The 21,185-nt window shown below is 37.8% G+C and overlaps 3 protein-coding genes across 4 annotated transcripts; 1 reads left to right on the top strand and 2 right to left on the bottom strand.

The window, feature by feature from the left end:
* Positions 1–406: 406 nt before the first annotated feature.
* On the bottom strand, positions 407–4,369 carry scnm1 (sodium channel modifier 1). Of its 2 annotated transcripts, none has more exons than XM_041987660.1 (8): positions 4,188–4,369; positions 3,943–4,013; positions 3,761–3,849; positions 3,297–3,391; positions 2,863–2,963; positions 2,635–2,771; positions 2,414–2,528; positions 407–2,291 (listed from the first exon to the last, which is right to left on the bottom strand). In XM_041987660.1, exons 1-8 carry the CDS (start codon positions 4,236–4,238, stop codon positions 2,177–2,179), a joined length of 774 nt encoding a protein of 257 aa, XP_041843594.1. In that variant the 5' UTR covers positions 4,239–4,369; the 3' UTR covers positions 407–2,176. The 2 variants fall into 2 exon arrangements, with proteins under 2 accessions (XP_041843594.1, XP_041843595.1); XM_041987661.1 differs by having other exon boundaries at positions 408–2,291; positions 2,414–2,498.
* A 111-nt stretch (positions 4,370–4,480) lies between these two features.
* Positions 4,481–8,315, top strand: lysmd1 (LysM, putative peptidoglycan-binding, domain containing 1). Its single transcript, XM_041987662.1, has 3 exons — positions 4,481–5,285; positions 5,851–6,167; positions 7,443–8,315. The coding sequence occupies exons 1-3, from the start codon at positions 5,106–5,108 to the stop codon at positions 7,624–7,626; spliced, it is 681 nt and encodes a 226-aa protein (XP_041843596.1). The 5' UTR covers positions 4,481–5,105; the 3' UTR covers positions 7,627–8,315.
* A 73-nt stretch (positions 8,316–8,388) lies between these two features.
* tnfaip8l2b (tumor necrosis factor, alpha-induced protein 8-like 2b) lies at positions 8,389–14,385 on the bottom strand. The gene is made up of 3 exons (XM_041987664.1): positions 13,967–14,385; positions 9,692–10,015; positions 8,389–9,156 (listed from the first exon to the last, which is right to left on the bottom strand). Exons 2-3 carry the CDS (start codon positions 10,007–10,009, stop codon positions 8,914–8,916), a joined length of 561 nt encoding a protein of 186 aa, XP_041843598.1. The 5' UTR covers positions 10,010–10,015; positions 13,967–14,385; the 3' UTR covers positions 8,389–8,913.
* Between the last annotated feature and the right edge of the window lie 6,800 nt (positions 14,386–21,185).

Here is a 21,185-nt window from a genome sequence, read left to right as displayed (position 1 = left end):
CAATGAGCTTGAATTACCTTGTTCCAAATATAAGAAAAAACTTTAGGAGGGTTGAGCACTCATGCATTTATGAGCAGAAACAGCTGCTAACCTCTGAGGATTCTGACAGTCATGCTTGGGTTTCTCCCACTGTTTATTTCCTACATTTTAATATGGCAACAGGGCTTTTTGTTGTCTCGTGGTTCTTGCTTTTTAAGCTATGAGTGTTGCTGTCATTTGGCTTTTAGAAATGATTAAAAGGATGTTTGCGGCACTACACATTGTTACCAGGGTTTCCTTTTGCCTCTGATCATTCGCAGTAAAATGTAGATGCATTTATTTTTGGACGATAACACTGAAGACTGGACTGTAACTGATTTCCCCTTCTTGTCATTCTGGAGTGGAAAATGTAAAATGAATATCACATCACAAGGGATTTTATTCAAATTTAAGTGTTTATGTAGTGTTTACTAGTATCAATGAATGGGAAAGATTTTTAAGATATAAAATATTAACTTTCTGCACATTTCCATGGTGTCACAGGCAACCAATCTGTCAAGTCCTTCTGCTCTGTCCCATTTATTTATTTTCTTTTGCCAACTGCAGGAACGAGTTCTGAACAAACACAATTAACAAAATCTAACAGTTAATTTAACTCCACACCAGTTTATAGGAAAGCTTACTGAGCTGTCCTAGATATTAAATGAAAGGAGTAAAAATAGGCAGCAAAGGTTGATCATCTGCTAATAAGTAGCAAAAAACATTTAAATAAAAAATGTTTATTTCTTAGGATTCCATGTAGAAAAAAAGGCTGATGTTGCAGAGTACGTAATAAGACACATGGAAGCAGAATTTAAGTAAAGACCAACCTCTGTAGTTAATTTTTTTCCTGTTGAGATAGTAAAAGAGCATGCTGGGGGACTAATTTGATTCAAAATAGAAATTATTTGCCAAAGTGTTGCCACATCTACACAAAAAAGCAGCTTCACATGAAAACATAAGAATGTCTTTTGGGGATTATTTCCACATCTTTAAAGGCAAGCAGACACCGTACAAACTTTGTACAGATTTTAAACCCAGTCCCAGTTTCTGCCATAATGGTTGTCAGTTATGTATTTTGAGGGATCCAAAAAGCAAATTAAATACCCAACTGTTCAACAATCTGGCTCTTGAATGAATGACTGAATATTTGACATGCCAGTTGTTTGAGGAATGGTTACCTCCACTGTACAGTTTCCTACCACTCAGCATGGTGTCACCTACATGCACTTATGTGAGCACAAACAGCTTTTATTACACTGTAAATGAGATATAGTCAATCTTTCCTCCTGTTAATGGCAAGAAAATCCCACAGGTATACAGTCTTTCTGGAAATTAATACTAAGATTGTTTTATGGTTCTGTGCTTACATTCAAACATTGGTGGTATTAATAGAACCAACATTATAAGCAGTGCAATTACAGGTGGTAGGGTTAATGTCAACTTAAATCATGTAGTGTGAAAAAACACATGGTAGGTGATTAATAGAAACTTCCAGCAGCAACCCGGCTTATTTTTCTAACAACCAAAGTTATAAATGCTTAGTAGAGTTTGATAATGAGTATTTACTTAAAACAAAAAAAATTAAATGTTTGAAATCTTTTGTTAATAACTTTGCTGATATTATTAAATAAATAGCAATTTTCCAGACCATTTTCTTGGCTGCACAGCATTTAGGCTGCACAGTTGTTCTGTCCCATCCCTCAAGAAGCTTATTTCTACAAAAAAAAAAAGGTGTACAACACTACAAGAATTGAAAGTCTATGTAGGATGATTTAATTAAAAATATTTGGTGTTTGGTGTGCATGGATTTAAAATCAGAATAATGTGTCTGTTTAGCAGAGTAAAGAACTGAGCTGGTTGTCTGATGCCTGGTGGAAATGCAAGTATTGCATATATAGAGTGCCGTAAATCAAGTCTGGTGACCCGTTGTACCTGAAACACTGGTGGAAACCATACCAATCTCTGCTCAGTCACAATGTATTACAATAAGGGAGAGAAGGAAACAGAAAAGGAAAATCATTTCATCAAATGTACAGTTCATGGATTGTTTAGATATGTTACATAAAAGCCTTACATATGGAGTTCTAGAAGTTTCTAGCTTTAAAACGTACCACTGTGGTACATGTTTATCTGATTTTTCACATTTTTAGCCCTCTCAGTCACTTGTATGTTGGGAAGGGGGGAGTAAAGCAGGCTCCTCCTCATCTGAATCAAACTCCACATTCTCGTCTTTAACCCACTGGCCGTTCCGGTCTCGCAACCATCCGTCACTAAGAAATAAACAGAAGAAATGCAGAAACACCACGAGATTGGTTCATCAATATGGAATGAACCATGAACACTAAATCTTATCGCTAGGATGCAAATAATACTTTGCACCAGTGTTTCTAACCTTTTGAGTTTAAGGTAGTGCTCCAGCTCCTTCCTCCTTTGACTTGTTAAGGGTTCGGACGCTTGTGTGGCTGTAGTCTCAGATTCTATCATGTTTTTGGATGAAAATGGCTCTTCTTCAATAACAGAAAACAAACCAAACTAAAACTTAAAACATAGCTACACCTGGATTTTCCATTACATAAAATCTGAAAACAGGTGTTTTCCTGTGACAAACTTTACCTGTATTACAGCCGCTGGAACTGCTGGTGGAAGCCTTGTTTGAAACTTCAGTTTTCAGACAACCAGATGGCGTTTTGTTGGATGTGTTCCCGGCAGGATGTGAGCTGGTGCTTGCTCCTGCTCTCTCAGATTTTGCACTTAAAAAGAATAACAGATCTCTGTTTAAATAGTCCTTTTTTTTATAAGATGATAAAGATAAAATTTAATTTAAGCAATAAATAATCCCACCTGGCTTTTCTGTGACAGCTGTTATATGGTACCTTCTTCAGTAGAGCATGATGGGTTATCTTCCGTGTTTGTGCCAATAAAGGAGCTGAACTGGAGGCATCCTAAAATCACAACAAGATACTTAATGCACACTTGTATATTAAATGCTACTGAAGCTCTCTCAAATGTCAACTCTGCTAAGTATTCTGCTTTTCCACATGCAATGGAAAACAAATTGGCAGGATGTAACTTGTCAGGGTCATATGGTATTCAGAGAGGCGCCACATAATGCGGTTCACAAGACAACGACATGGATTTAAAATCTCAGTCAAAGACAGTTTGTTCAGCTCATTCTGTCTCCCTGGGATGATTCATTCACCCTCTGTCTGCTGAATGGTCTCAGATACTCTGGGTTTCCGAACATTTAGATATTATTATATGGTCAAATTACTAACCTGACATCTGTCTTCTGCCTGGATGTAGTTGTCATGTTGTCTTTTTGCGATTTCATTCTTCAGCTTTGCTTTTTTGCCATAGAATGCTTTTAATCCTGAATAAAATCAGTAAATAAATAATGAAGATTAAAAAAAAAAAAAAAAAAAAAAAAAAAACAAGACACTGTGTATAATTAAAAATAAATGGCACTATGAGACTGTACATATTTATTACATATGTGTAATACATATATTATGTATTCGCTATGTATAAATGCATTAGCAATGAATTAATTTAATTAGTAATTTAACAAGTTTATTAATTAATACAGCAAAATTTTAAAAACCATATGTAGTACCTGAAATTGCATCACGTATAAGAATACAGATATTTTCCCTCCACTTAACTTTGTTAACGCTCCCTCGCCGTAATAAAGTAACCAAATATTAAAAGTAAGAGGGAATGCTTTCTTAATTAATCTCACCTTCCAGGTGCTTCTTCCCTTGTCTGTGGACTGTCAGCATATCTACTGTATCAAAAACAGGACGGTAGGAACATACAAGGCAAGTGTACCTAGAAACCACACAATACTGATCAGTCATTTCATGTTAAAAACCTAAAGTAATAATTGTTTACTTTTCTAATGTGGATATAAATTATTTTCACCTTCCATTTTTCATAAGCGCAGCCTCGTCTTCTGGAATAAAATGAGACAAAAGGTCTGCCACACGCCGCTTCTGAAACACAATTCAATAAAGTTGAATAGCAGCAGTGGAGTGTTTATAAATTTGTATGACATCTTGCTGTTAGCTAGCTAGCTAGCTAGCTAGCAGGAGCTAACTACAACAAAACTGTAAACAAAGCTAAGTACTTCCTGTGAAACAAAAAATGGCATGTAAATTAACTATTACCTTCAGAATATTAAGCTGGCTTTTGTCGTTTCCTTCCCTTTTAAAAGACATGGTCAATATGGCTGATAATTTTAAAACAGGTGTCAGGAATAGAAGCTTCACGATATGGTAAGGGTAATTCTTGACAACAATGGTGCATTTAGCCACCACGGCCTAAATCAGAACTACAGGCTTCTAGTTGAACAAACGGAAAAAAGTTCGGCTTTCAAACTATAAACGTTGTTAGTGCGTGCAGGAGTTTGCTTAATCTTACATATTTCTAACTATTCTATTTTACTTTTATTTACACGTGTGTTTTTATCCGTGAGTAAGTACGACTGAATGATATATTTGTATGTTTGAATGATGCGTTTGTATATTGTACAGATGCCCAATACGCTTTAATACTTAAGCTCCGGGGCATATTTTAACACATATCATGTGTGAAAATGTGTAATTTTTACTCTCTCGGTAACATCGTATGTAGAAGTTTCAAATCGTACCGGTTATTCAAATTACAGTAAACGCAGCATTCGTGACGAATCGGGAGGGCCGTCGCTGAATACGGCAGCCATGGCAACATTGCATGAGACTTAAAAATATCAATGACAAAAGTTCTCGGTAACTTCTCAGATATTCTTTTTGACAGGCAATATAAGTTCAACATGTAGTTAAGTCAGATTTTAAGGAAGACTATTGCGGGGACCGAATCGTTATCTCTTTCGGGGACATATGGTAACAGGTTGATACTAGTAGACGAGAAAGAACGAGCGTCAACATGGATTAAGTCGATAAGTCAACCAGCTGGCTAACTAAACAGCTAGTTTGACACTTGAACGTACACGAAAGCTAAAAGAAACATCCTTTTATCATGATGTTAGCGAGAGTAAAGTTTACTGGTAGCAATGTTCTACTGTTGGTGCGTCTACCAAGCTGAATATGTCAGGGGAACGAGCGCCTTTACCATCCATAGGAGGTGGTCTCTTACGCGGAAGCCGAACGAGGTCTTATGGCAGTTTGTTCCGATCTCCGCTCTCCCCAGTTCGCCAGAGACGTATTGAACACACAATTCAGCCCGGAGAGACAATACAAGGTCTGGCCCTTAAGTATGGAGTGTCCGTAAGTATAATTAATTCAGTTTTACCAAACGTTTGTTGTTGTTGTTGCTTTTTGTTCTTTTAAAATGTCAGCGTAATCTCAGAAATAAATCAGGACGTGGAACAATATCCCTTAAAAGCTTTACATTATTAGAGTAATCTCTATTCTAATAGCTTACTGTAGTGATGGCAAAGTATATGAACTGTTCAAAAAAAATTTTTTTTTGTATATAATTGTTTAATTGGCTGATCATTCAGTATTCTATTTATTGTTTTTAGTGTAGCAACATGATTGTATAAACTAATTGGTACAGTGGAATAAAATTTGAAATGCACAAATATGCTTAAACTGCTGACCTGCAGGATAGCCTTTTAATTAAATTGTTTATCCAGTTCTTTCTGCAAACTTGGGAAAGGCAAAAGTCCTAAATGTCAGTGTATGAAAGAACTGTTTAATTGGGATCATGTTTATCTTTTGATTTTGTGAAGTAAAATGTATGACTAGCATTTTAAAATTAAATAAACAAGTGTTGATTATCCATCATATTAGCTGTATATCTGACAAAAAAAGCTCAAATCTTTTTCAGATGGAGCAGATCAAAAGAGCAAACAGGCTGTACACCAATGACTCAATATACCTGAAGAAGTCCTTGTCCATTCCTGTGCTGTCAGACTTGGATGACAGCAGCAATGCAGTGGATTTGTCTGAGGACAGTAAGGAGGGCAGTGCTGACAATGCCTCTGCTCACAACGGGCACACAAGAAGCTCCTCTGAGAAAGCACAGCAGGATGGAAGAGAGAGGGCATCAGACCTTACTCCTGTGGACTTTTTGAAGAGGTTGGATGACTTGATAAGCCAGTCCAAGCAGGCTGCAGTCAGAGGATGCCAGGATGGTGAGCAAAGGTACTGCTGCATGACTGATTGTTCAGACATGGTTGTTTCCATGTCTGTTCCATGACTAGTCTTATAGTTTTCTCTTTCCCCCCTCAGCTTGCTTTAGTGAAACACTTTCATAAAGACATTTTATTTCACCCAGATTCCATTTTTTTTTCAGGTTCAAATTTAACATTGTATTTGTAAATGTGTATTGACTTTCACAAATGCTGTATTATCAGGTTGGTCCATGCAGTGAGGAATAAGAAGTAATTGTTACGATCATATGATGCTTTGCTGCCGACTTTTGGTATGACCCTAAAAGTGACAAAAACTGACAGTGAGTTGACCTGAAGGCTCTGTTATGCTGTGTGAGTTTGCAGATTTCCCTAGACTTTCTCCCTGTTTATCATTTCAGTGGTGGTTTGTAAAAGTAACTTCTTTTTTCCTTTTTTTAATTGGCATGCTCTGGTTGACCATCACTAAATCTTCAATGAGACCTCAGCTATATGCTTGTAGTTATTCAGTGATCATTTCTAAATTGCCCCTCATACAAATCCTTTACTTGTGTTAGCTTTTCTACAGATCTTACTGGACGTTTTAACGTCTCCTTTTCTCAGCCACAGGAACTTCTTCTTTCACAGATCCCTCTAATCACTCTTGGCTTTCGAGCTGTAATTTGTTTACACCATAATTTGTGCAGATTCTGGCAGATAAGATAAGATAAAACTATATTAATCCTACAGAGAAATTACTTAAGCGTTCCTTGCTTTCCATCCTGATCCACTGCATTAGTCCTTTTTTTTTACATAGTAGTTAATGCCAGCCACATGACGTGACTTACTATAGAGGAAACTAAGGCAACTCCAAAGTTTTGAAATTTTGTGGAGGCTAGCTAACTTAATAATGCAATAGCTAAAGATGGCTAAATCATGAGGAGTTAAATGTACCATCAAAGAAATGCCTAAATAATAGAAATTAAAATTTGAACCCAGCTGGACATCTGTCAAAATGTCAAATGACTTGCAGATTGTGTTTCCACCCCTTTAGCAGAGTTCCAGTGACTGAATCCACATTAAAGTCCATTAAAATGGTTCTAGTGAAATGCAGTGGCACAATTCTTTTATCTTGGCATCTTTTTTAATACAAATTTCTCTCCTAAATTCTTACTGTTGCTATTAAAATCTTTCTTATCTTTCTTCTTTCTTATGTTTTCTTTAGTCTGAGCTTTGAGCATTACACACAGACTTTGGTATATTTGTGAATGTAACCCAAGCTGAATACAGATTTTTCTTTTCTTGACAGGGTTGCAGCCCTAGAAGCCGCTTGCTCCAGCAGAACATCAGATTGGCGACCAATCACAAGGTCGCAGAGTGTTATTTCATCCTCCACAATTCATGAGCAGGGAACACATGTGGCAGTACCCCTCACTGTCACCAAACTCACCAAGAAACTGAGAGACAAAGAGGATGAGATCTTTGAACTGTGATGTCTGGTTTTCTTTGTCTCACTCTGATTAATCAAATTTTCACAGAAAGCCATATTGCAGGGATTTGACTCCAGAACAAAAGTATTATAGATAAAAAAAAATGAAAAAAGAAACCAGGTTGTTGTGCTGCTGCTGTATCACAGCCAATAAATACAGAAACATTTTTAAATGATTGTTTCACGTCGTCGTAGCTCTGTTCATTTAAGGCCACATTCAGTAGATTAATAAACACATGGAGGGTACCATAGTCACCTCAACACATGGTTTCCATCTTATCCTTAACTTTTCTGACTCGATCTTTTGATCAGAAAATTTAAAAACATAAATTGTATTCACTGTAAAGATAATGCAACAAAACTGCTCATAAAGTTTTTTCTTTATCACTGCTGAAAAATTGACCAGAGATATGGGGTTATTTGTAGAATATTTTGTCAGATTTTTTGGAGTTTATAGAGTTTAAGTGAATGATATGTCTGTTATTTCACATAAATTTTGCATAGTTTTAAAATTCAAAGGTTTTAGGAAATTTCTCTAATTTATTGCTAACAAAAAAGAAAAGTTGTAAATGCTACATTAAATAATTTTTCTGATATATAGTGAAAGACCTGATTTTTTCCCCCTTACCCAATAATATTTAATGGCTGTATCTGGCTGAATCATATGATAAACAGTCAAGCTAATCGTTTCAGCTGTAGAGGATAATTATTTTGTTGATATAACAATGTGTTTGAACAGTGCAAAGCAATGGTGAGAAAACAGGAGTATGTTTGTTTCCTTTATTGTATAATCAATTTCACAACTCAGTGAAAATAATGCACTTCAGCTGAAGTATTACCTCCTGACCACCAGATGGCAGTGCTGTTTTGCAGTGGCCTTTCCCCTCTATATTCTCTGCGCCTCAACCTCAATGCACACTATCAGTAGTTTATCTTAAAACATGTAAAGGTTTCAAATATTAAACAATGGACAATATTTCATATGCTTGTAAAACAGCTGATAAAATACAAATCTGTTGATGTTCAAGTTTGATTTGAAATATCTTTGTCTGAATAGACAAACACATCTAAATGTGTCTCCTTTGCACACTGTAAATTTAAGGAATGACCGCACCAACTTTATTCTCTTCCCACGTTCTTTCTAAACTGGGGCAGCAGATTTGTTCTCAAGTCACTTGTCTCACGCAGCCAGTCCTCGGCAGAAGTAAGACAAAAATTTTCCAACAGTTTGGAGTCTCAGGTGAGGCTCCTGGTGGATCTCCCAGTGTTTGCTGCGTAGACTGACTTTCTGTCATATTGTCCCGTCTTCCACCAGTTTGTTGAGTCCTTTACAGATCTTGGTGAGATTGGGTCTGAAGGGGCTGCTGGGGTCGTACAATTGGGTCAGCAGCTGAGGGTCGGAGTAATGGTTAAAGACATGGTTGATGCGGCCGTGAGATTTTGGGGTGAGGTGGGTGTTGACCAGCTTTAGCAGCAGGTCCCTGCAGCTGGACAAGAGCTCTGCCATCACCGCCTTGTCGAAGGTAAAGTCCACCTGTGTCAGTGAGAAGGTATATTTATGTTAGAAAAGGGGGATAACCTTATGTCATTATTAGTATGCAATTTGTGACTGCCTGTTCACGTAATAACAAATCCAAACATTCTTTATTCTTACAGTTCTTTATCAGCATTTTTGCAAATGGCTAAAAAAAAAAGTTGTTAAAACTGTTTTGCGTTCATTACTGAATTCCTTGTTTTTATTTATCTAATTCATTTTTTTGTTAAAGAGAAGATGTAGCACTGAAGGACCTACTTTACATAAAACCTTTTAGTTTAGAATAAATAAAATTCTTATGCAACCCTTATTTATTTATTTTTTTAACATCTGGATTTCTAAAGCAACCCTGTGATAGACAGGAGATCTGTACAGGGAGTACCCCACCTCTTGCCTAATAGTAGCAGGGACAGGCTCCATCTGCCCATGACCCTGCACTGGAATAACCGGTTATAGACAATGGATGCATGACTGCATGGATTTCTAAAGCCTACATACACTATGCACATTAAGTTATTCATTTGTGATAACATACCTCATAGAAGCTGATGGCCGTCATGGCCCCTTGATGGAGCTTTTTCTTGAAGTCTTGGGCCATTCCCAGTTCCTCTGTGTTGAAGCGGTTGTTCCTGAACAGCACACCAATCTTGACTGCAATCTTGACTAGGTCCTTGATGACTTTCTGAGCCTCGCTTTTATTCCCTGTGTACTCTTTGGAGACCCGGTACAGTTCATCCAGAATCTCACTGGTGGTGTCGTCAATGAACATTTGCACAGAGCTTTTAGTGGCCATGGTGCTGAGGATCTTCTTCTGTGCCCTCAAGGCCATGTCCTTGGAGCTGAATGCATCCATGGTTGCCTGGTTTATAAAATATAAAAAGTATTTTTTTTGTTTTAATGACAGTCTTGCTAATTATACAACCATATCATTGTTTAACATTAAACATTCACATAAATACATAAACGGCAGAGTCTTAAAGACTGGTCTGAAAAGAAGAACAACTTCATTTCCCCAGACTTGGTTGTGATTATCCACACTGTTACTGCTGGAAAACCAGCAGTTCCAGTCAAACATTTGGAGGTGTGATTTCTAACTTGTGCTTGTTTAGCTCTCTTATCCAAATTTTTGTAGTCATGATCTTGTAACTTACAAATGGTCCCCCCAGTTCCTGCCTGGCACTTCTTACATACAAGTCCATCTCAGTATCACCATGATAAACAATTCAGGGTTATATATTTATCTATTTGATACTCATAACCTATATTTAAAAATAACCATAAACTGATATCCTTACAGTGATAAATGTGCACTGAGCACGTGGTGTTTTCTTTAAAAACCTGAAGCTCATTATGAATCATGTTACTTACAGTGTTTGTTTTTGTATCTGACATGCACACATGATGCCAAACGGGAAAAGCACCACAGAGAAGAGTCAACAGAGGTTTTTAATTTCTCCACTGAGATTTAACCACACCTAGCATTTATCAAAGAGAGCCCTCTGGGAGGTTATCAGAAAACACACTGAAGTATGAGAGAACTGCAAAATCAGCTCTTTAGCTGCAATTGTCGATACCTTTTGAATTAATCTCTTAAATGACATATAATTGACCCATAATCTCTAACATGGAAGAAACCAAATTTGAAATAAGGCACTCGGAAAAGAAAACAATATTTTCATAATCTGATATATTTATTGGAGAAGCTTAAAAGACTAAACAAGAAATTACTGTGTCATGTGCGTATGAAGATGTGAAGAATTAGAGCATTATGCCTTTTAGTTGAAGAAAGTAAGTCTTTGTAGGGTACTTATGCTAAACAGATAAGTCTTAGGTATATCTCCTGTTCCTGAGATGCAACAGCTTAAATCTAAGTCATAATGCTTAGCTTCTACTTCACCTTAATCCAAAGAGTGTGTGATTCGTGAGACAGAATCAACAAAGAAATACAGCAGTATCTTTAGCAAACATCCGTGCCACTGAGATAGCTGTCTCCTCGCCCTCTTCCTGTGCCATTTGGTCTTTTATTCTCACGTGTGTAGAAATTTACAGGCTTGAAGTTTTGAAGACCGTCTGAACATCTCTGAGTGCAAAGTTCTCTACTGAATCCCACTTCTGACCTGTGCAGACACGTATTTACGGGTAGCATGTAAGCTGCATAGCTGAGGCAGGCCCATGCGTGCTGTTACCACATTGCATCAGGGCAAGGGCAAAAATGTGAGCACCCTATACCCAGTAGCTACCTTAGTTACGGTGCTTGAGTCTTTCTTTTAAGTCAAACATTAGCTTCTCATCAGCTTTAGTTATTATGATGCTTTGTATCAAAATCTTATCGTCCATGCTCTGTTGTAACGTATTTCTCTTGTTTCTGTTTGTGCATATGAGATGGTGTTATTTAAGAGATGATGTTGTCATTGCTAGTCAGCAGTGTGTGCAGATGACTGAACCTTTCAGTGATACATGAGGAAGTGAGACAGTTATATTAAAAATTTATTTAAATGATAATTACACACAGATGGACCTCACTCCTTATGACTCTCCACTTGCCTGTCGTAACATTCATTATAAGAAAACGGTCACTATTATAGAAAGTCTCAGTAGATTCCATTTTACATGCACAGCCATATATTTTGAACAAGTGTCACTTTCCTTACAGCTGACATTTGTTACAAAAAGCTTCGGGTTCCCTGTAGGGAATTAAAGAACGTTCATTAGATTAATTTCCCCTAACAGTGATAATGGAAGTGGAGCAGTGTGATAGCTATTTCATATTCATGCATCAGTCTCGTTTATTTGCTAAAAGACTATAGGGATTTGAGGACAGAGTGCAGTCATCAGCCAGTATTCCACACAGTGAAATTCCCCCAGCAGGAGACGTAGCATTGCTCTCCTTTTCTGTACCAACACTTTTTTTTTTCTATTTTTATTTTTAAAGCAGCTCTGTAGGGACGAGGGGGTCGAGGCTGTTTAGTGAATATTGAAACATTTCTATGTTACAGCAGCCAATTGCCATTAAACTCTTTTCTGTAATGGACATCGTTTAGTTGCTCAATGTTGAGCTGCAATTTGTCGGTACAATTGGATGGAAGAGGGCCTCTGAGCATTTGTCAGTTTGCTGTTGACATCCACCAGGGAGTGAATGCATTACTTGTTCAAGTGTTTGTTTCCCTCCCAAATGCCTGCCGGAATTGATGAGCAACTGTGTTTAGTGCTGCAGGGAAAACAACATAAAGCAAAGCTAGAAGCATCACACACAGAGAGGGTTACTGTAACAGCTGGTCAGTGAGGAATCTTTGAAGGCTGGGTTAATGTACAGTCAAAGAGAGAGTCCTGGCTGGTGGAGCCATCAGCAGTAGGAGTAAATATTTAGGATTCCTCAGATCTCTCCACCATTGAGTTAACAGTGCTCGCCTGCATGTATGAACGTGTGTACATGAGGACGCAAATATTTAACCATTGTTTATGGTTGTTTTTACATGCAGGTATTTGTAAATAAAAGAAAAACATGTTTTGTGTTCATAATGTGCTTATGTCATTCCAGCAGTTTGTGTTTATGAAGGCAGCTCTTCTCACCCGGATCAGAGAACCTTTTGATTGAGCCAATAAAATGTGTTTTGTACTGTTGTCAACAGTGCAGCAGGGCCTTGTTAGGTTGGCCTGTGGTTGGGTGGCTTGGACTGAAGCTTGTGAGACTGCAATAGCAGTCACTTTTAGTTGCTCACAGCCTTTGAATTGACTGAACAATGAGAATATTTTAGGAAAAGCACACAGTCCATGCTGTTCAGTCAGATAGAAAGAAGCAGATTATCTTTGGAAGGTTCATTACTGAGCTAGGATTAGCATTGCCATAATAAAAACACACACACACAAAACAAACTATAAATAAATAAATAAACCTCAGCAAGAGAAGATTAAGCAATAACGATAAAGATATTTGCAGGTCTTTGCTGTTACTCAGCAACCATTTGTGAAAGATGAGTATGTAACCAGGATGAAACATCACTTCCGTTGAATTGTTTAGCAGAAGGGCTGTACTAGTATGAGATTTCTTTCTTTTTATTTTAACTCTTGTGCAACTCACTCTGAAGTTATTGTACTTCGCATGCATTTTGAATTATCCATTTAAGTTTTGTAAAAAATTGAATTGTCATGACTTTGGGTCTTGGAGTAATGATCACAACCTTTAAATATACATGGTTTGACTAGAAACTATCCTCATAAATTAGCAGACAGGGAAGCATTTTGAAATCCTTTAAAAGCACATATTGCAGTTTCTTTTTCAACATTGCTCAACCCTTAGAGCAAGTCGTTCCAGCCTGTCACACATCTGGCTGAAAAGGGAAGTGAAATACAGCAGTTTGCCTGCTGGTGAGGATTCATTAGCAGAGACTCAAAATTAGTATGTGTCCCTTGTTTCTATACCACAAAGTGAGTAACTTTGCAACTATCTTTGGCATTGTCTTAGTCTGCTACAAATCATATCGGGCCAGTGAAGAAGGGAAAGTCCACTGCTTCGAAAGTTGACTTGAGCAACTCCCAGCCTGTGCAAACAAAAATGTGAGCTCTACATCTGTGCCTGTCACTGTACTTGTTGCAGCATGACCATGAGTGTTCGTAAGTCTCATCTCGTGTGTAAGATGGGGAAGTGGAGAGAAGTCATTCAGTTTCCAATCATCCCTCGACTCATACTGTCTCTGCTTGGCGCCAACAATGATTAATTTGTACAAACTGAAAATATAGAACAACAAATTGCACCTTGTCCATTATTTTTTTTTTACTAGCACAGCACATGAATGTAGCAGAAGTGTCTTACCTGAGTGTTTGCTGAGTCCCCCTCCCTCCTCGTGTGTGTCTCTCTCTCTCTGTCTGTCTTCAGGTTGACAACACAGGCTATTTAATTTAACAAGATCCCTTCATTTTCACCAAGAACAAAAGGAAAACCCATAAAAGCAGCCCTCCTGCAGCGCCTCTGTCAGTTCTCACCACCCTGTCTTAAGATAACGTTGAGTTTTACTTCCTTGAGGAACTAAATTGTTATGACACACCCCTCAGCGTGTGTGCATGTCTCTCTTTCTCCCTCTCTTTCTCTCTCCACCCTATCTTGTGTTTCTGTTTGAAATTCAAATTCAGATTCTTAAAGTCCTGTATTTCTCTCTTGCCCTCACCACACTGTGGTACTTTCTGAAACGGTTTGTCTCCCCGCTTTTCTCTGTATTGCTGACGTTGTGCCTCTGCTTGTTCTGACAAGTGAACAGCCCAGAAAGAATTTACCAATGATCCAGTGATACCGCCAGCTGAAAGGGGAGCGGCTTAACCCCTTTTTTTGTGCTCACCTATGCAGGAATGCGGCTCCTGTCAGTGTTGTTGAGCACCATGTCCCTCCCTTTGCATCTCCTATTCAAGGCAAAAATCAAAACAATGACTAGCCAGAAGTGTGTCATACTGTACTTCGACAGCACAACCTGTTTAATGCAAGTTTAACACAACCTATATGATTTAATAGAATAAAACTTTATTTATTCTATAATAAGAATATGTTTTTGCTGCTTAAAATTTTGACCTCTTGTACTACTATTTCTTCAGTGGAGATGAGGAAGGTTCTGACTGAACCAGCCTCTTTGTTCACATGTTAATGTCTCAACATATTGCTTCAATGCAGATCAGGCTCTCCACCACAGACATATAGCAGATATGCCTAAACCATACTTGCTGGACCAATTGTGATGCTCTCAAAGCTTGATTAAAACACCAATATAACCAAAGTTAAGGTAAAGCATGAGCGTGTACTTGTCATATTATATTGTCATTTCATATTTGTCAAACCACAGTCCATGGAGTAAATTCGGTTATTTTTACATGTGTAATGAACTACCACAAAGCAAGTAAAAAGGAAACAGAATGCCTAAACATTTCTCATCAACAGTGTCAGTTCATTGCATGTACAGTACTTCTGTTATTGACCTGATTTTCCTTGAATGCGCAGTGTACTGAGGCACGATGTTCGGCTTAAAATGCCAGGTTAAGCTGTAACCATAGTTTTAACCTGTGCATGTAACCATGTAGAGTTACCACCTCCTCTTCCAGGATGGATAAAACAGTTTATTTTATGAGGACCTTTGTCTTGTCCATATTTAAGATAAGATCATTATCTAGTCTGCATTTTTTTTAATCAAAGCTACTCAAAAAGAAGATCTTTCTATTTATAGTTGTGTTAACTCTAACTTACTAAACTTACTGTACACACTTTTCCTGTTTGTTTTGCATCATTTTGAAGCTCAGTAGACAAATAATGTGAACTGGATTAATCTGCAGGCTGACACCTGTTTCATCACCATTTCATGTAATTTGTTAGCCATTAATAATTTTCATGGCACAATAGATTAATCTCCCTCAGAGGTGTGTTTCATTGTTATTGTCACATCATAAAGTAATAAAATCTAAAGTTCTAAAGTTCAGTGTTGCTCTTATGAATGAGGCTTTGGTTTCAGGTGTTATCTAAATTAGAGAAATGTAAATATACATAAGGATAATACAGAACAGGATCCAGAGTGACCAATATGGAGTCTGGTGTTTTTAACAACAAAGCAGCTACTCTTAGGAACTACAGCAAACATGTCTACCACTCTCAAGCTGTGAATTCAACAATTCAGTTTGAATCAGGAAGTGTCCTCTGCTTCCGGATCTGTGTTTTTCTGTATTTTTTGTCTGAATGACAACCAGCTGTGCTTGAACAACTGTTGGCTGAGGCTCAGGCCATTCACAAAAAGACATGTCCGCTAAGCACTCACAAAAGTTAATTGCTGTCAGATGTTTAGGTTGAAGGGCAAACTGAGTCCCAGCTGGACAGGAGTGCAGGGACAGGAATCGACCCACCACACTGTGATGGATACCAAAACACACCTGCCTTTTTGTTTTGCCTCCCACTCAGCCCATCTGCAAGAAATTAACTCTAGTAAAGTCGTGGTAAAACTTGCAACTGCAGAACGAGGTGGTCTCCTTGGCAACAGACAGGAAGTAGTGCTTAAGCGGTTTCCTGACGACTTCCTCTTTATCGTATAATGACATCTCACAAGGAAACATCAGCAAAGAAAACTCCGCTGAATGTGTGTGCATGCGAGCGAACACACGTGAGCACATGTGTTTGTGCAAGTGTGTGAGAGCAAGTGTGAAGGCATGCACACTCCGCAAAATGAGCTCTTACCTGTCTCACTTACCGCAGTACACAGCTTACACACTTGCCTATTTTGGTTAAGAGATAATGCGAGGATCTTAAATAATGTCACTTATCCTTCATTAAAAGATCACAGAAACCTTCCAGCATCCAACCTCAGTCACATAATGGCAGTGTGCAGTCACAGGATGACTAAGACAGGAATAATCAACTTCTGAGGTCAGAGAATTGTGCCTAGAGATTTAGATCTTGAATCAGATGGAGGATAGGGCTTTCAGTGCCTCACTTTCCGTGTCGGTGAGCACATATTGAGATGAACAGATCCTGGAGTAGAGGGTACCAAATATTCAAATATGATCGGTCTGCAACAACGGAAACCTTTTAACCTTTCCACTATCATCTCCTACTACTTATTTATTTGTTTTCCCGTTGGGAATGTAAGGAACAATAGCAGGTCATGACAAAGTTTTTAGCTCTTTTAATCTTTCTTTCCATTTAGGCAAGTCACTGATGCTGTATGTTTGTTACTTGCCCTGTACTTCAGCTTACTAAATAAAATGGGAAACAATCTCACAAAAGCATTGTTTAATATGTTGTGTGTGTATATATATATATATATATATATATATATTATATATGTATATGTATATTTACATACATATATATAATATATGGCATTTCTAATAATGCATATGAGCATTAATGTCCCTGTTTCCATGTTACAGCACGTAGTTCCATTTATGAGTCCCACCCATGCTACATCCCTTTATGCCCCTGCATCATTTACTTCTAAACTCCGCCCAGAGTGTGTCATCTTTTTACATGCAATCATCCTCATCTGTCCCAACTCTGCAGATGAAACCAGTTTTGCCAAATCTTGTTTATTACTCATAACAATTAGAGCAACTGTGGAGAAAAAGGCATGAATCATTAAGCAGCAGTGTGTCGACCAGGTGGAAAGTCCAGGACGATGTAATAATACGATTAATGTGTATTTTTATTCACACAGTGTTTGTTAGATTAGCATAGCTTGATATGATCATGGTCTCCCAACTGAAACTTCTTGAAGTGAGACCATTTAAACAGTTGTAACATTATACTAATGCTGCCATGCTATTAAATATACCTATCAGCACTCATAAGTCTTGAAGCAACCTATGATTTAATGGCAAGAAGTGAAAAGAAACTGTGCAATATTAAATTAGTGACTAATATCACTGAGTGCTGACTGATTTAGGAGCAGCATCCATTTTTATAAAGGTTTAAGCTGAGCGTGGTGATCCCCTTTTATCTTTTTTTAAACCTGGCATGCTACCACAATGTCAATTCTGCAATCCTCATTCATGTGATAAGCACCAGAATCATTTTTAGACATACGTCTGTCTTTTTGGGGGAATTCCTTTTAAGTCAAATAACATGTGGAAACTTTTCAGATCATTTCTGTAGGGATATCTTTAATGTGTGTGTTCCAGTTCTTCTTTGACTAAAATGGGCCAAAGTTAGAAACGGTGGAAAAAATATCTTAATCCCAAATCAAAACTTAGTATTCATTTCTTCTCTGTGGAAACACTGGTATAAGTGTCTTTTATAACTGTTGTTGTTGTTGTGTTTGTTTTGAAGTTTTTTTTTTATGGACCTTGAGTCTGACAAATAAAGATGATGATGATGATGATGATGATGATGATGATGATGATTTCGTTGCAGACACAGGAAGTTTGTTACTACACGAAAACAGCAGCCTGTAACTGAAAAAGCCACTGACAACAAAATGCAGTTATTAATTTGCAGAAATCAACGCAAGTATCACGTTTATTATCACTTGCCCAATCAAACTTTTTATTTTTCAAATCACAGACTTAAGTTGCTCTGGAGAAAGTGTTCATGTAGAGCCCTCGTTAGTGATAAAAGACATTTGCATTTTAAGTGTCTTGCCTTGGGAAAAAGAAGTTTTGTAGCACTCCAACATGTCCATTCACGTCTGGTCCTGTTTGGCCCTAAAGTTCTTCATTTGAACCCCTCCTCTTTCTTTAAAGCACTCTACCTGAAGGGCTGATTGCTTTAAAATTGTGATGGTCTCTCATTGTTTGAAGTATGCTTAACTGGCCTCTAGGCAGGCATTGTTCAAATGTTTTTCATGCTGATGTTAAAGGAAGTGTTGACAACAAATAAAGCATTCTGGCATTTCAGGAACTTTCTGGTGTGACTTTCTGCTGCAAATCTGCAGAGATTTCACATACACAGAAACCTATTAGCATACAGCAAGTTCAGGAAAAACCTGAAAAGAATAATACAGCCTGTGATACTTGTGGTCGGTGTATCACCTCCCATGAGCTGTTCACCATGTCAGTGTCTTCAAATGAGAGCAGAGTTGTTTACATCCTCTTTGTAGTTCTGTATTTTTCAATTGTGCTACTTTTTATGGCTAAGTAATTTCAGAAAACTAGTCCTCATCCTATTAAGTTGAAAATAATTCTTACACCAGTAAATTAAATGAAAGAGTCATAGTTTCTACTTGCTCTGCTTTAGATAAATGCAGTGCTGGAAAATCGTCCAGTTACTGTTTCTGAGTGCAGGTCAGCTGATATGTAAAAGTATAAACTGTTGAAAGACAGCTCACCACATTCTGTAGAGTTTTCTCGCCAATTAAACTAAAAAAAAAAAAAGAATACAAATAGTTATTATACCTCACCTGTGTAAAATATGGCAGCTCTTTTTAATAGTTAAAAAGGATGAAACCAAGAACTGCTGTTCCGTCTTTTATGAAACTACGACTATCTGTTTAAAAGATAAACTTTAGTGGGTGCAAATATAGTTTTACATAAACAAGCAAAATAGGATATAAATGTAGCTCCAGACAGAAGCAGACGTCTTTTGAGGAGTGTTTTGCTTGCCAAGTGTCTACTGAATGTGCAGACATCTAGTTCTCCTGGGGTAAAATACAGCCTCTCATGTTGTCAGTTTCTAGATTCTATCTGTAACAGGGCAGTGTCAGTGCCCTTTTTAAAATATGACTCCTGTATACGTATAGCACAACTGCATGAATGCTATGAGTTTTTAAATAATGCACGGATAGTATAAGAAAAAGGACATTATAATTTCTTTTTAAACGGCTGACAAATGAAGAGAGAGTGTTGTGAAATCTGCACATTTGCAGTTTTAGTGGTGCACACAAAGCTAGAAATGGGAAGACTGGCAGGCAGCTTGGCATACTGTTGTCTGACGTTGTTTCTCATGCTATTGCGTAAAGGGTTGTGTTTATGCAACTCATTGCAACAAACACTCTGCTACTGCTTTTCTGTTGGACACAACCAACTAGGCCCTCTCAGGTTTTCAAGGCTGATTTCCACCAAAGATGTTGTGGCCATCATGTTTTAAAATAGACACATCCAGTAAAGTGTCTGGTTTGGTTTCAAGGAAGAAGAAGAAGAAGAAAAAAAAAATATGAATGTGAAGTTGAAGCAGTTATGTAGCCATATAAACTCATAGTTTGGCTTGTTTTCCTTCTGTTGAATGTTTTCATGTGCCAGTTGTGCTTATGAATGCTGCTGCATTCATAACCACATTTTTCACTTTAACTGATAAACAGTGTTTGTAGCTATGTTGATAAATATTATCAAGTGATTTGATATCACCCCTTCGATTGCATGGATCCAACTCAAAACAGCATGTATAAATGCAGCTTGCAGCTGTGTTCATGAATACTGGTCACCATTTGGAAATGCTGGTTGGCGTGGCAAAGATATGTTCACAAACACAGACTGTTTAAAACAGCACCTACATACTAGACCAGGGCTACTCATTTTGGTCCTATGAGGGCTGCAGTGCTGCAGGTTTTCAATGTTTCCCTGCTCCAACACACCGCACTCAAATCAAAAGGTAACAACCCATGAAGTTCTGCACAAATTAATTTGACTCAGGTGAACAGGGAAACATTGAATACCTGCAGGACTTTGGCCATTGAAGGAGTAAATTGAGTAGCTGCACTGGACTACTACTACTAGACCACTTTTAACATTTTTAACTTCAGTTTTGTCCTCATGGGGATCCCCAACACAGGGAGCTTTGTCTGCTTGGTCTGCCATGGGGATGGCCATTGTCTGGGTGGTTGTGGGGTCCTGCACTGCAGCCCGGTGATGGTAGTGTGGACCTCAGGTCTGTTCCTGTAGTCATGGTGGTTCTTAGCGTGAACAGGCTCCTACTCCTGTATGAAATTTAAAAATTTGATTTGGCGTGATTTGATTAGATGATATTAAAACATTGGTTTTGACTACCAATAGTTTTGACTATCTGTCTGCCGGCACTGTTTTCCACCCATTTGATATATCACATAATTAACCATACAGTTATTCGATCTGTCTAAACATGCACTCTTTACCAGTTGGTGTGTGTGCTTGTTTGTTTACCTGCGCATGTGACTGAACTACACCAAAAACGCAGTACAGGGGGAGGAGGAGCAATGTGTGACTGCTCAACGAGGAACTGCTTTAGACAAAGACAGCAAGGTTGCTTCTTTGATTAAATGCAGCAGCACATACTGTATAACTATATACATCCAGTATATAGCTACTGTATATAGGAGAGAAACTGAAACTAAAGTATTGATGTTATTACATTAGGGTGGATCTATATTGATACAACGTTGGTATCGTTATTTTTGAAATTTGGATCACCACTACTGAACCAGCAGTGGAACCACTTTGGCTGAGAAAAAGTAATATCTCTTTGCCTCTACTTGAGGCTTTGAGTTTATGCTTGTGCCCATTACATATTTGTCACAAAATTGATTTTATAGACCATGAATTTGGTGCTGGTGATTTTGGAGCTAAATATTTATTGCAGTAGCTATGTTTACATGGACAAA

Source organism: Melanotaenia boesemani, chromosome 6, assembly GCF_017639745.1.
Source record: "Melanotaenia boesemani isolate fMelBoe1 chromosome 6, fMelBoe1.pri, whole genome shotgun sequence".
NCBI classification, from domain to species: Eukaryota; Metazoa; Chordata; class Actinopteri; order Atheriniformes; family Melanotaeniidae; genus Melanotaenia; species Melanotaenia boesemani.
Note: the sequence above shows the minus strand (reverse complement) of the source record. Positions and strands in the feature narration are given on the sequence as shown.

Bases quoted from the DNA above. Each gene is read 5' to 3' on its own strand.
- scnm1 (XM_041987660.1), bottom strand. From the start codon at position 4,238: ATGTCTTTTAAAAGGGAAGGAAACGACAAAAGCCAGCTTAATATTCTG. The intron at 4,014-4,187 runs GTAATAGTTAAT...ATTGTGTTTCAG, and splicing joins GCCAGCTTAATATTCTGAAG to AAGCGGCGTGTGGCAGACCT. The intron at 3,850-3,942 runs GTGAAAATAATT...TGTGGTTTCTAG, and splicing joins GCGCTTATGAAAAATGGAAG to GTACACTTGCCTTGTATGTT.
- lysmd1 (XM_041987662.1), top strand. From the start codon at position 5,106: ATGTCAGGGGAACGAGCGCCTTTACCATCCATAGGAGGTGGTCTCTTA. The intron at 5,286-5,850 runs GTAAGTATAATT...AATCTTTTTCAG, and splicing joins CCCTTAAGTATGGAGTGTCC to ATGGAGCAGATCAAAAGAGC. The intron at 6,168-7,442 runs GTACTGCTGCAT...TTTTCTTGACAG, and splicing joins TGCCAGGATGGTGAGCAAAG to GGTTGCAGCCCTAGAAGCCG.
- tnfaip8l2b (XM_041987664.1), bottom strand. From the start codon at position 10,009: ATGGATGCATTCAGCTCCAAGGACATGGCCTTGAGGGCACAGAAGAAG. The intron at 9,157-9,691 runs GTATGTTATCAC...TCACTGACACAG, and splicing joins CGGCCATCAGCTTCTATGAG to GTGGACTTTACCTTCGACAA.